The sequence below is a fragment of the Achroia grisella genome, unplaced genomic scaffold (genome assembly GCF_030625045.1).
Source record: "Achroia grisella isolate CSIRO2021 unplaced genomic scaffold, CSIRO_AGI_Agris_v1 utg1086, whole genome shotgun sequence".
In the NCBI taxonomy this organism is placed as follows: domain Eukaryota; kingdom Metazoa; phylum Arthropoda; class Insecta; order Lepidoptera; family Pyralidae; genus Achroia; species Achroia grisella.
In genome coordinates, this window is record NW_026712572.1 from 2,329,744 (window position 1) to 2,346,051 (window position 16,308).

Consider the following 16,308-nt stretch of genomic DNA (forward strand, 5'->3'; position numbering starts at 1 on the left):
CACACTAAATGTTCTTTCCACTTTGTCAACTCCTGATATTTCTTCCTTTTCTTTTACTCAATTTTCCGATTGTGATGTTAAGAGAAACATATTTGCTGTATCGTCGAATGCCATCGGTAATGATAACGTCAGTCGTGATATGATAATTCCTATCCTTGATATCATTCTTCCAACCATTACTTTTATCTTAAATTTTTCTATATCATCTGCCATCTTCCCGACCTCTTGGAAAGACGCGCTTATAATTCCTCTCTCCAAAACCAAAAACCCGCTGAATTTTTCAGACTATCGACCCATTTCCATTCTTCCATTCCTCTCCAAAGTTTTAGAACGGCTTGTCCATAAACAAATATACAATTTCCTTTCTACAAATAATCTTCTAAATCCTCTTCAATCTGGTTTCCGCCCTGGTCATACGACTACAGCTCTGATCAAGATTACCGATGACATTCGACTTGGTATGGACAAATCGCAGCTGACAGTGCTAACATTATTGGATTTCAGTAATGCGTTCAATACCGTAGACTTTGACATCTTACTCAGTTTGCTACGTACTCTTAACATATCTCCAACGGTGATTGAATGGTTTCGTACTTACCTGTATGGGCGCCGGCAGTGTATTCGTATTGATGATATTAGTTCATCCTGGTGTACAAAGCGTAAGGGTGGCGTATTATCTCCTCTTCTCTTCACTTTATTTATCAATTCTATCACACTTCATCTTCGTTCATCCTACCACCTCTATGCAGATGACCTTCAAATTTATTCACAAGCTGATCTGCCTAATATTAGCGATGCTATTCACGATATAAATCTGGATCTCGCCTATATATCTGACTGGAGCAAAGCTTATGGCCTTATATTAAATCCTAAAAAAACACAGTGTATAATTATTGGAAGTTCGTATTTTACTTCTAGATTAGACTTCAATCATCTACCACCAGTTACCTTTGATGGCCATGACATTAAATATTCCGTTCAGGTCAAAAATCTTGGAATTCTTTTTGATGAAAATTTGTCTTGGTCACCACAAATTACACAGTTAAGTCGGAAAATGTTTGCAGCCGTCGGAAGCATTAATAGGTTGCGGAACTTCCTACCAGTGGATACCAAAATTGCGCTAGCAAATTCCTTGTTACTTCAATCCTAGATTATGCGGATTCCTGCTATGTAAATCTCACTGAAGAACAATTAAATAAACTTGAGCGACTCCAAAATATGTCCATACGATTCATATTTGGTCTCCGTAAGTATGACCACATTTCCAATTTTCGCAATCAACTCAAGTATTCGTCTTCGCAGGAATTTTCACATACTATGCCTTCTTTACACCATTCTTTTCCATCCCTCTACTCCAGAATATCTAAAAACAAATTTTTTATTTCACTCTAAATCCCCCGGTTCTGCTTTGCGTAGCACCAGAAGCCTTTGTCTGACGATCCCTGCTCACTCCTCTACATATTATTCCAACTCTTTCACTGTCCTAGCCATTCGCCTTTGGAACTCTCTACCACTCTCCATTCGATCCGCTCAATCTCATACAATATTTAAAAATCGTCTAAGGTCTCATTATCTGTCCCTATAGCAAATTTTTTTTTTTTTCCTATTTAACTCTGAAATCTTCCAATATATTGAATATATGTATGTATATTTATTTATATATATATATATGTATGTCTATTAATTAGTTTGATAATTCTAGTGTCTTGTGTGTGCCATCTACCTTTTCTGTGTATGTTAGTCCTATCTTGCAGGTTGTCTGTAAGAAATTGCTTATAGCGATAAGACCGCCTTTTGTTCATAATTTTCTATTTATTGTTTTTTCTTTTTCTTATTGTATTTCTTCTATGTGCACAATAAAGAGTTTATTATTATTATTATTATTATTAATCTTTGCTTCTGTGAATGCAACACATGTTACACTCATATTTCTCTTTATACTTATAATTATACAAGGTGACCTGACGAATTTAGTTCCGCCACAGAATTAAATGTCATGAGTTTTTTGAAGTTTAGTTACGCTATAAATTTTTGAATGAACCCTGTTTGACAGGTAGGTACGAATACACTGGCGTATGGGATTATAAAATTGCTGTTTTATTATCTTCTAAACAATTTTTTCTGGAAAATAATATTGCTGTTTTTATTATTTTCTAAGCAAGTTCTTCATTTAAACCGTTTAAACCTTCCTTGGAATTCCACGAATATTTTAAGACTAAAATTAGCGAAATCGGTTCAGCCGTTCTCGAGTTTTAGCGAGACAACGAACAGCAATTCGTATATATATGTATATACTACATAGCGCTGCAACACCGTTGCTTAGTCTTGTTATTTTCTCAGCATTGTATGAGAAAATAACAAGACTGTCATTCGGGATCGGGGCCGAATATTCTTGTAAATATTCTTCTTATGTATATCATATACTTCACTTCTGTAAATATTCTGTTATAATGTAAATAGCTATAGTTGGGTACCTACATCTAATTTCGTTTCACATACTTACCAGCTACAAAGGAACACTGTGAGGGTTTTTGGGTAGAAAACAGCATCTAAATTGAATATAATTTTATTTGATATATATATAAAAGCAATCTGATAGGAATAATAGAATACAGGAAACAAAGTAATATCGTTGATACACAACTTTCCGAGTGTACCGTGCCAGTACTAAGAGACACAACGTGAATATTAGCTGTAAGGTAAGGGGATTGTTAGTAATGTGGACTCTTGATTCCATTGCTAGCAATGTTCCATATCAGGTTGACCTCCACGCGGTTCCTTGGAAACCATCGTGATAAATTCCAGATCAATTTATCGCGATGGCCTGACTGACCTGACCTCATGCTCATTTTATCATCCTCCACTGGTGTCCAGACAAGGGTAAAACGTTAGCGCAGGTGCACCATTTCATTACCATTTATAAAAAAATGTTAGCGGTACCACCATAACCGCTAAACTAGTATCCTATAGGGGAAAGGGGATTGTTAGTAACGTGAACTGTGACTCATTGCTATCAATGTAGGTACGCATGTTAGGTTGTCCTCCACGCGGTTTCTCCTGGCGTAAAATGTTAGAACAAGCAGGTGCATCAATCCTACCTAGAATTATAGCTAGAATCCGTTTCTCAGATTAGTTTTGGTTAGTAGTAGTGGTTAGAGGCAGTCTGAAATATAATATGACATCCAAAATTTTTTGGTGCTGGCCAGATATGAACTTTCGAACTCTGTATTGGCAGTAAGGAGGTGGATTTGTAAAACACTATAGCGCTTTCATATTAAATTCGTAAATAGGTAGGTAGAAATAAAACTAACATTGTAAAACAATATATTTATTATAATTTGTAATTTATAAACATTTTGTTGTTGATTAACATATATTTGATTAATTCAAAAAAATCTTTATTTTTATTTACGTAATAAATGTTTATTTAGTTCTATATCTATACCTAGTTATTGTTTATTTACATAATAATATTGCATTCTTACATAATGCATTGTTTAAATGTTTGATTGTAAAATGATATTAAAGTTATCTACATACCTACATAATTTACCTACCTACATACATACATAAGTTACCTACATATACCTAACAGACAGACACCTTTTTCATTTACAATATTATTTATTATAAGTAGTCTTTGATTTAAAATATTATCTATTATAATTTTTTAATTACTATCTGTTATTTTATAAGACATGATGATTCTATAAGATTTTTATTAGATGAAAGGGTAACAAACATCTATATCTCAGCCCAGATAAAATAATATATATTAGTATGTAATATTATGTTATCTGTGATATTAATAAGGTTATGAAAGTTTGGATTTCTTAAGTTTTCATATTTAAATCGCTTTGATAGATTTTAGTATAGACATTAGTCCTTGAAGAAAGATATAGCTGACTTTTTGTCGCGAAAATTAAAATTGAAATTGATTAGAATGAATTAAGAGGTTATGATTTACATGTTTATAAAAGTATTTTTATTAGATATATCTAGAATGAAAAAATATAATATTTTAAAGAAGGTGTTACATATGAATGTATCCACATTCATATGTAACACCAAACAAAATGCCGTCCAAATAATTCTAAGTGTACAGCTAATTTTAGACTTGAACAGACACGACAACAAATAGAACTTTGTGTTTGATGACTCAAAGTCAAATCCCTTATAACCATCCGGTTATAAGGGAGGAAGGCCGCATAAGAGATGGATAGACTGTGTAAAAGATGATATGGAAAGAAAGGAAGTAAATAACGAGATGACTGCGAATAGGGATGAATGCAAGATTAAAACATATTACGTCGACCACAAATAAACGGCATAAGGAAGAAGCAGATGATGATCTAGAATGAAAAAAAGTTTTTGACTTACCTTTTTTTATATAATTGAATGCCGAAAAAACCTTTTCCACCCAAAAAAGCTAAAGCTCACCTTTTTTTAAATAATTGGAATGACAAACAAGCTGACGGCCTGACGGTAAACGGCAACCGTCGCCTATATACATAAACAGCACCCGTGATGCCACTCATGCGATGGCATTCCAGAGGAATGAGCTGTCACGCCTCTTGTCCTATAATTTTATGGTAGGTATGTATATATGTTTTCCGCTTGGGGAAGGGATTGTTATTATTATTATTTATTAATCAAATCAAATCAAATTTATTTTGCAATACAAATAATTCAAATTTAAAAATCATTTATTCATGCAGGACATTTTAGCCGCTTATGAACGTCAAATGTTTTAATTTGAGTTATGATTTTAAAATATAATGTCGCATTATGTTTTGCCAATTTTTTTTTATAACACAAGGGACGAACGAGCATGCGGCTCACCTGATGGTAAGTGATTACCGCCGCCCATGAGCACTCGCAACACCAGGGGAATTGCAAGTACGTTGTCGGCCTTTTAAAAAGGAATAAGCTCTTTTCTTGAAGGTTTCAATATCGTATCGGTTCGGAAATACCATTGCTGGAAGGTGATTCCACAATGTGGTTGTGCGAGGCAAAAAGTTTCTAGAAAACCGCACTGTGGAAGACCGCCATTCATCCAGATGATCAGGATGGTATTTCAGTTTCTGGCAGTGGTACGGTGGTGAAACTCAGCAGCTGGTATTAATCTGAACAGTTCCTCAGAATACTCCCCGTGATATATGCGGTAGAAAATTATAAAGGCATTGAAATAAAGAAAAACAAATTAATGTGTGCTGTTCCTGTAGGTAGTTATATAAGATACGGTTACCGTTTACCATCAGGTGGACCGTTGCTTGCTTAGCAAAAACTTCCAATTAACCTTATATACCTAAATAATAATATTTCAGGACAATTCACTCAACGCCATCTAGTCCCAAGCTGAGCAGAGCTTGTATTATGGGTACTAGACAACTGATGTAAATATTTAGATTTTTTTTTAAATACGTACATAATACAGAGAGGAAACATCAACTGATACAAAAATCGTACTCATTAATACAAATATTAATGAACCCGCGACCATCGGAAGTAAAACGGTGTGCTGAACCGCTAGACCACCGAGGCACTCGATTCTATAGAATTATAAGATTACTAGCTACTCGCCCCGGCTTCGCCCGGATGTACATGTATTATATGTACTTATATATAAACCTTCCTCTAGATCACTCTATCTATGAAAAAAAACCGCATCTAAATACGTTCCGTAGTATTAAAAATTTAAGCATAGATGGGGACGAACAGACAGCGACAGCGACTTTGTTTTATACTATGTAATGATGATTTCTATTTCTATTCTTAGCAATGTACCGACTTGGTATCACAACACACGCGATTCCTGGAGTCCAATCCTCCAGGAAACCAACATAATAAATTCCAGGTGAATTTGTCACGATGAGCTAAACTGACCTGATCTCATGTTCACCTTATCATCCTCCACTAGTGCCCCGTCAGTGTAAACCGTAAGCGCAGGCGGGTGCACCATTCTATTATCATCCATAAAAAAACACTAGGATCACATTATCAAAGTCAGACCCGACGGCCCGTGCCGACCTTCCGATTGGCGCAGTAGTAGCTCTGCCCCGCCCTCTGCGCTGACTGAACGAAGTCGTCGCCACGGGCCGTCGGGTCTGTACTTGGAAATATGAGTCCACTCTTATTTATAGATACTGTGATATAATAAATAATAATAATACACAAATGATAATAATAATCTCAGGACAATTCACACAGCGCCATCTAGACCCAAGTTAAGCTAGCTAAAGCTTGTGTTATGAGCATACTACACAACTGATACAATTTTGTTTTCATAAATACATACATATTATACATGGAAAACACCCAGACCGATACAAACAATCATACTCATGAATATAAAAGTTTGTACCGTGCGAGGAATCGAACCTCGAAGCTTGTGTTATGATAACTGATACAAATATATGTATAAATATATTTTTTTTCGTAAATACATACATATTACACATAGAAAACACCCAGACCGATATAAACAATCATACTCATGAATACAAATGTTTGTGTCGTGCGAGGAATCGAACCCGCGACCATCTGTTAAACCGCTGGACCACCGAGGCCGTCAGTAGTAGGTACCTACCTACATTGATAGCAATAATAATAATAATAATAATCTTTATTTAATTCAGAAGTATCATTACAATGTTATTTATACAATAGTTACACTTTCTAGACAATATCAATCCTTTCAGTATTTCTGTGTAGTCCTGTCTTCTGAACTAGCATTAGCCGTATGACAGAAGCCAGTTCCTTCCCAATACAAGTACTTTTATTATAGAAGGATGAAAATTATTATAACATGATATATATAAACAATAATGGGATAATTAATGCACATTACCAACAATCCTCTTGCCCCTAAGTCTAGTGTTATAGCGCTGTGAACTGAAGTAGCTATGTAAGTATAATCTGTTTGTATGTTTGTTGCATTTAGTAGGGGATGATGGGGGTAAAACGTAGGATGAGTAGTCATGCTCACTAAAATGTCCAGACATGTGGCGGCGTGGTGGGCCGGGTCAATGGGCTCCCTAAAATATGGTCGAGCGCAGTGATGGCTGGCTCATCCGTCATACTCGTGAACGAGTGCTGCTTGTAGGGACTGGTCTGCTCTTATCACTACGACTGATTTAATCATATGGCATGATTATATTTGACCCAAAAAATTTGTGCTTGTTGGTAGTTTGTATTCACACGTTTCGACTTGTAAATGTAAACTTACAAGGATTATTTAAAAGAGCAACACACAAGTTTCTCGCTCGTTCTTCTTGTGATGAGACAGCTTTCCGAACAAGTGGTAGATAAAAAACAAATTGTTATGACTATTCAAAAGTGCTTAAATTAAGTTTATTTGAATAAATGATTTTCTATTCTATTCTATTCTATTCTATTAGGTAGAACGCAGACCGTAGCAGAGGTCGATAAAGTTATTACAGTGTCAATAGAAATTTTGATGTATTTTTATATAGGCATACTAGCTGTGCCTGCGACTTCGTCCGCGTGGAATTTATCTTTACTTTTCTAAAATAAAAGTAGCCTAAGTTACTCCTTATTAGGTACATTAGGCAGAAATATTTTTATAATGATTTATTTAAATCATCTGCTCGCTTAATTCTAGCTGCAGCCGCGACTTCGCCCGCGTGAAAGTAAACTTTATTTTATTTTATTAAATCCAAAATAAAGGTAGCCTAAGTTACTCCTTATTACATCAGGTACCTGCCAAAAAAAGTCCCGTCAAAATCGGTCCAGCCATTTCAGAGATTATCCGGAACAAACAGACCGACAGACAGTTAATCAAAAATTGTAAAAAGTGGTTTTTTGGTATATGCACCGTATTTATATATAATACATATACATGTAGTAAAAACTCTTATTTCAATATTACAAAAGGACACTCCAATTTTATTTATATGTATATATATATGTATAGATTATAACTATTATTTATGTTTAGGGTAAAACCGGCCTCACTTTCAAAAAAACATACTTCCGAAACTCGTGACTAAGAGTTATAGTACCTATATGTAGGAGCCGAAGTCACTGCGCAGCGAACTTCAGAAACACGTAAAAGATTTAAAGGTTAGTATTTGACGTTGTGTTACTTTTACTGTGTTAGTATAAATAGTACTAAATTCTGTTATATTTCCTACTAGCTTTTGCGCGCGGCTTCGCTCGCATTAATTTATCCCTTTAGGGGTGGTATCAAAATCCTTTCTTAGCCTACGTCATAGTAGCTTTATGCAAGCAAAGTCTCAGCCTGATCGGTTTAAAATTAACAAAGTTTCATACAAATTTTCATCCCCATTTTATCCCCTTGGGAGTACAATTAATCAAAATCCTTTCTTAGCGGATGCCTACGTCATAACATCTACCTGCATGTCAAATTTCAGCCCGATCCGTCCAGTGGTTTCGGCTGTGGGTTGATAGATCACTATGTCAGTCACCTTTGAGTTATATATATTTAGATTACGTCAATATATTGGCCCAATAAGTGTGCATCTAGATGTGTGTTACATCTAGATGCACACTTCTTTTATATTTATTTAGAAAATACTTGGTAATTTTTATTGCCCTTAGGGGCATCTATTCCTTGTTTGTAAGTTTTATTGAACGAAATCCGGTCTATTTTAATTTAAATAATAACTATAATTATATATAAGTAATTTAGCAATTAAGAATCCATATATTTGTTGAACAACTACTTTAAAAAGTATATTATTATTATTTTTGTTATAAAATTATTTAAAACAATTAAAATATTTAAAAAAGTGCTTTTCCATTATTCTACACATGTCTCTTGGAAGCAATTGCTGTTTGAGGAGTAGGACGACCTCATCTTTGGTTACGTTTTTCGTTTACACAGTATAAAGGGCATCTATCCTTCTAAACATTTTCATGGTGGGGCACCTATCCATACAGACTGGCATCTATCCTCAAAAATAGGGTTCCACATAAAGCTAAATTCTGCAAAATCTGTAATTGATAGGTCAAAAAATAAAAACTGTAATTCAACATAAATAATTAAACTAATTATATACATAGGAATTGTTCGTATATAAGTAATATTTAAAGAATTAGGCAATTTAAAACAATGGCTCATCTATCGCTGTTTTACCCTAAATATATGTACAATAAAAGTAGGTAAACGTTTTGAACATTGGTAGGTAGGTATCTATTGGAAAACGTTTAGAATTATTTTACTATTTATTTACATTTTATTTTTCAAATTAAATTATCATTGTGTCATAAATATTACCTAATTCAGTGCTAATAAGGACCTGCACACCCACAAATAGGTAGGTTAGTGTATTTGTCACTTTCTTCTGAACTATGTTGGTATTTTGAAAAAGAAACTAACAATATATCCGAAACCAATGTAATTGTGCACTTAGGTATATGTTTAGTCAAATAGTGTGTTACGTAAGTACAACAAACTATAAATATTAATGTATAATAATTTTCGAATAAATAAAAAAATAGACACACTTCAATAAGTAGGTACCCACGAGATATTTATTAAAAGTTAGATAGATATATCAATTCTACAATACAATTATAACCAACTCTAGTTGTCCTCTTATTTGACTTTAAACAAACGTAGTTAATTGCACTTGTCAATAAATACCATGCGATAAATGTCTACAACAAACGCAACAAACACTGCCAGGTAACCAAACATCAAAGCGTCCAAACGTTCGAGTGTGTAGAGGCGACACATACGAATTGTAACCGTTCCCAACTGTGCTACATAATTAGCGAGCGAGCGCGGCCTAGCGAGCGGCAGACCGGTCCGCCTCCCCACTACCGAGCGCACCGCACTAGCGGCACGCGCCGGGACCGAGCCGCAGCCCGGCCCGCCGCGCCCCTACACTCCCAACCCCCGGCCTCCACCAATCGCGTACCCGGCCCGACGCCATAGGCCGCCGCGCGCACCGCGGGGCGGAGCCCCTCGAGTGGCCGTAACCCGCGCCGGGGGCTCCGGGCGCCACTCTCGCCCCGAGAGCCACTAGAGGCTGAGCCGTCGAGTGGCGTCGAGTGCCGGCCGGTCGGATGTCCGCGGAGGGCGGCGGCTACTCGCCGTGTCCGGCGGAGGCGCTGCCGGAGCTGAGCGCTGCCGAGCTGGCGATGAGCCTATCGCCAAAATCGGCCCTGCTGCAGCAAAACCTTTCCCAGCTGCAGCTTCAGCACTCGACCCCGTTCTCGGTCACCGATATCCTGTCGCCGATAGAGGAATACCGCAAGTTGGAGTTGGCGAACAACCCGCCTTCGCCGTACAGGTGCGTGGATCGATCGAGGGGGGGGAGGGGACCCTCCACCCGCTGATTTTTCGAGTGCCAAAGGTCCCGACGAGAGTGCTTGAGCGACGCTCGTAGTCGAAGGATATAGTTCGGTGACGTTTGTTTGTGCAGGTATGTTGTGATTGGCGGTCAAGTGATGATGCGATGTGAATGTGCTATCAACAACGTGCTTTATGTACAAGGACTCGTACACTATCATGCCGCGAAACACATATCACAATGCCCTTTCGGAATTTCCGCGATATTTTAATACTTTGCGGTACTTCGGTTTTATTCGTAATAGCTAGAATTTATTATTCGAAATTATGGACCTAAAGTGATACCCTGGGAGACACCAACCTCTTTCAACAGACAACGATGCGTGGAGGCGACATGCATGTTGAAGCCTTTATGCATATGTATGTATTAACAGTTAATGATTATTAACACAAGTTTAATAATTAATAGTTTCTTCTATCAATATTATATAGGTGACTTAATCAAAGGCCTTCGAAAGATCCAAAAGTAAAATATTTCGAAAATTATAATTTAAAAAGAAAAATAATTCGTCCCTTTTTTAATCATAAACTATAAAAACTATATCGAAACTAGTGGTACTTAACAATAATTAGGTTCATATAGTCCAGTCTACGTAGACTATACGGTTTTTGAATAGGTCCAAATATATTTAATATAATATTGAAAAAACGATAAAATTAAACAAAAGAATACGTTTGCGAACAGCATTGCTGTTTTATCTATCAAGTCTGTTACATTTTTAGGATCATATATTTTTTTACAACAGTTTAAATTTGTCACAACTAAAGATTTAATAGCGATCAGCTTTACGGAAAACTTATTCATAAATACAAATGACAAGGACTTTTTGCTTCTTTTTTGTTTATGTAAATAGTTACCTACCAATACTTAATTGTTAAATTATTTATTTGTTGATAAAAACATACAAATACCTAATTAAACAAACCATACACCATTTTATATTTAACGCAGTTACAATATTTTCCAAATAAAAAAAATATTATTTAGTTACAATTACAAAGCATTACAATAGTTGAAGTGGATTTGAAGGTTTTATTCAGAGACATAAGGTTTTTACTCTTAGATATCTAAGAATTAAAACCTTATATCTATGAATTAAAACCTATTGTCATTTATTTAGTTTATTAAGATTAACTTCGGATATAAGTGTATAACGATATTCATAAATACTAGATACGGAATGTTTCACCGGAAATAATACAGAGTACTTATTCCCGCCTTTTTTATTTTTGAATGTCAAACAGCTGACTGTTCCTTTAATGAAAATAGTATCCATCAGTTATGGTCTTAAATAAAACCTGTTCTTGGTCGTGATATAACTCTAGTGTTGCTTCCGTCTAACTAGCTTAGCCTTCAAATTGTGTCTATATTACTTAAAAAAAAATCTACCTCTAACAGCAAAAAGCAGAAATAGTAGTTTTTTAGTAGTTAGGATACCTTTACCTTCAAATTCAGTCTATGTTAAATTAAAAAAAAATCTAGCCCAACAACATAAAGCAGAAATGGTAGTTTTTTATTAGTTAGGATATCTTTGCCTTCAAATTGAGTCTATGTTAAATTAAAAATAAAATATTACCGTATTAATAGCGGATATGGTAAACTACAATACCAATTGTTTGCAGATAAAAATATATTATTTCTCTTTTTTTCGTATCATCATTACATAGTATAAAACAAAGTCGCTATCTTTGTCTGTCCGTCCCTATATATGCTTAAATCTTTAAAACTACGCGACGGATTTTGAAGCGGTTTATTTTAGTAGATAGAGTGATTCAAGAAGAAGGTTTATATGTATAATACATGTACATCCGTGCGAAGCCGGGGCGAATAGCTAGTTAACTATAAAACATTATGCGTAATCATCAGTCTGAATGATTAATTATTTAATATTTTTAATTTTGTAATAATTTGCAAATTTCATCGAAACCAACGTACAGTTATTTATAATTAATATCCGTGACTCGTTAATAAACATTCACATCGTCATAATTTGATTTCCAATGTATTATTGTTAATATTAATATTAAATTTATTAACTTTCACATCTATACATATAAATAAAATTGGAGTGTCTGTTTGAAATATTGAAATAACCGTTTTTTAATACATGAATATGAATATAAATACGGTACATACACCAAAATAACATTTTTTACAATTTTTTTCTGTCTGTCTGTCGGTCTGTTTGTTCCGGCTAATATCTGAAATAGCTGTACCGATTTTGACGGCAGGTAGCTGATGTAATAAGGAGTAACTTAGGCTACTTTTATTTCAGAAAAATCTATTATTTTAGATAAATTAAATTAAATTTAAGTTAATAATAGAATTAAGCAATCAAATTAAAGGTTTAAATAAATCATTATAAAAACATTTCAGTAATTTCATAACAGTTTGTAGCAATAATTGTCGCAGAAAAAGGAATAATAATAACCGCGGACAACGTGTAGCGCCATCTAGTCCCAAGTTAAGCAGAACTTGTGTTATGGGTACTAAGCAACTTATATACTTATATATTTTTGTTGTACATACATAATATACATTAAAAGAAATCAGACCGATACAAACAATTCTTGCGAATACAAAAGTTTGTACATTGAATTGTACCCGCGACCATCGGAAGTAAGGCGATGTGCTAAACCGCTAAAACACAAAAATGTGTATATAAATGCGATAGTCTAGCTGTATGTTTGTTGGTTATCTTTTCATGTGGATTTTGTGAATTTGACGTAGATACAAATTAAATCACCTAGGTATATTCACGAGAACAGACAAAGGCTCTCTTTTACGTTATAAAAGGCAGACCAATTCGCGGATTACTGTTAGTTTCTTAATTTACGAAGTGACATATACTTTCGCAAAATACTAATAAAAATAATACTCTTGTTAAATTTTGACTTTAATTTCCTGCATCAAAAATTATTGGAGAAAGTATAAACGGTTAAAAAAACGGTATTACGGATTGTATATTGGAATCGGTTTTTCCTATTTACAAGTAGGTTGTGTTGCCTCATATATTTAACTAGCAGTGCCTGCGACTTCCTCCGCGTAAAATGATGATACTTTCATATAACCTTTACACCTTCTTTCGAATTAAAAAGTTGCTTACGTTCTCAGGGTCTGGACTATCTGCGTACCAAATTTAATTTAAATCGGTTCAGTAGTTTCGGCGTGAAAAGACAGACAGACTGTCAGAGTTTCGTCTTTATAGCATTAGTAAGAATAGCACTTAGTTTTTTTTATAAGATCTGTGATATTTACTTTGGTATTGAAATTTCTCCCTGTAACATGTTAATGGTCATATTAAATAAATCTTAAAATAAACCGTAAAACCTGTAGAATATCGGAACTAACCGGTAATATTAAAATTAATGTGGATACAGTAATTTTTAAAAGCATCAAAAATAATCGATAATCGGATTAAGTTTTAACCGTTAAAAACGGTATTACAGAATGTATATTTGAATCGGTTTTTCTATCTATAAATGGCTTGTATTGCCTCATATATATATATATATATAATGCACTTAATTTTTTCATAAGATCTGTGATATTTGCTTTGCTATTGAAGTTTCTACCTGTAACATGTTAATGGTCATATTAATAATTACATAGTATAAAACAAAGTCGCTGTCGCTGTCTGTCCGTCCCAATGTATGCTTAAATCTTTAAAACTACGCAACGGATTTTGAAGCGGTTTTTTTAATAGATAGAGTGATTCAAGAGGAATGTTTATATATTTAATAGATGTACACCCGTGCGAAGCCGGGGCGAGTAGCTAGTATAGTATAAAACAAAGTAAAATAAAGTCGCTGTCGCCATCTGTCCCTATGTATGCTTAAATCTTTAAAACTACGCAACGGATATTGAAGCGGTTTTTTAATAGATAGAGTGATTCAAGAGGAAGGTTTATATATATAATACATGTTCACCCGTGTGAAACCGGGGCGAGTAGATAGTAATATTATAAACGCGAAAATTTGTGAGTATATATGAATGTTTGTTACTCTTTCACGCAAAATCTAATGTACGGATTGTGATGAAACTGTAGGTACAGTATATATAGTAACTGTATGTACAGTTATATATAGTAGCTCATACATCAGAATAACACAATATATAATTTAAAAAAATATTATGTAAATTGCGCGACATATACCTAACTATATGTATATGTCACGTAAGTGTGATGCAGACAACGTTTGCAGAATGCAGACGCGGGTCAGCTAGTGTTAAATAAATATCTAAATTAGTAGAATATCGAAAGTAACCAGTAATAAGTATATTGTATACTAATATTTTTAATGCGTATGCCTATCTCTTAGTTACCTTTTAACTACTAAACAACGACAACTGTTGTTGTAATATTGTTCATATAGGCGACGGTTGGCACTTACTACCAGCTGAGTTGTCACATTATTTGCTTTTCTAATTATATAAAATGAGAAAACCGTATCATTGATTACGTTTCGTGGTTTGAAAATGTTGCTGTTTTAGAATAGAATAGAATAGAAAATCATTTCTTCAAATAAACTTACATTGAAGCACTTTTGAATAGTCTTCACATTTTTTCAATCTACCTCTCATTTGACGACCTCGGTGGTCTAGCGGTCTGGTACACCGCTTTACGTCCGATGGTCGCGGGTTCGATTCCTCGCACGGTACAAACATTTATATTCATGAGTATGATTGTTTGTATTGCTCTGAGTGTTTTCTATGTTTAATATGTATGTATTTACGAAAAAAAAAAATTGTATCAGTTGTCTAGTACCCATAACACAAGCTTTAGCTAGCTTAACTTGGGTCTAGATGGCGCTGTGTGAATTGTCCTGAGATTATTATTATTTTTTTTCTCGGATTTTGCTGGTTTATTATTATTATTATTTGGAAAGCTCATAACTAGAAAGAGCGAAAGAGTAATACTTACTACTTTCTCTACTTCTTTACTAATCACAAGAAGAACGAGCAGGAAACTTGCGTGTCGCTCTTTTAAATAATTTTGTTGTTACGTCACATTTTTAAGTTGAAGTGTGTGAATACAAATATTTTATAGATATCTATACCTACCATGTATCCGGTGAAGCTGTAAAGGATAGCTGCGCCCAACAGTATTAGAGTAGTCCGAAAAAAAGTCTAAGAATATAACGTTGTGGCAAGTTACAGCGTCTAAAATTTACCCGTCGGTTAAATAACGTAATTATTTTTTTACAGTTAAAGATATTGATTTTAGTGACTGTTGAAATAGTTTAACGGGCTCTTCTCTAACGTTGTTAAATATATTAATTATTGCTAAATGCTAAATTGGTGACCTAGTAAATTAAGGCAGTAACTGAGCGTAAAATGTCGAGTGAGTAGACGAGTGAAGTACTTAAAACATAGGTAGGAACAACGTCGTTAATTTATGTAACGAAACCGTAATGTAGAGTCAATGACTGTTGGTCAACTTGTCAAGATCTCTCCAAATTATCCAATGAAGATACGTAAATAATTTCAAGAGTCGGAAAAATTTGTATGTTTTCTACATACATACATGAAACGAAATTAACTGAACGGTAGAAATTAACATTGATATTAGGTAATAATAATATAATAATATTTTATTTATTTCTCCTCATAAACACTGTACACATTGGGAACAGATACATATAGTATTTTAGATAATACATAGATTTACCATTACAATCAATTGTTGTGAGAAGCTGGTGTCCAAAATAGATCTACAACCTGTAATACAGATCATTAGAAATCAATCAAATCAAAAAGTAAAGTTTATTCTAGACATCTAGTCTAGTGCTTTTGCCTATTGAGTAAAAACAACATACGCATGATGACTAGGGCCCTCACAGGACACTGCAAGTTGAACAAGTATATGGCTTACCTAGGCCTATGCACGACAAAAATCTGCAGATTCTGCCAAACTGAAGAGGAAACGCCACTACGCATCCTATGTGGTTGTAGCCCACTCAAG

At 34.5% G+C, this 16,308-nt stretch overlaps 1 protein-coding gene across 1 annotated transcript in view; it reads left to right on the forward strand.

Annotated features, from left to right (window-relative positions):
- Positions 1 to 10,021: 10,021 nt before the first annotated feature.
- The window catches only part of LOC131842960 (thyroid transcription factor 1-like), a 58,122-nt gene continuing 51,835 nt past the window's right edge, over positions 10,022 to 16,308 (forward strand). The window contains exon 1 of the mRNA XM_059191539.1: positions 10,022 to 10,283. Within this exon, the coding sequence (XP_059047522.1) occupies positions 10,057 to 10,283 (227 nt within the window). The 5' untranslated portion in view covers positions 10,022 to 10,056. The remainder of the gene's footprint in view (positions 10,284 to 16,308) is intronic.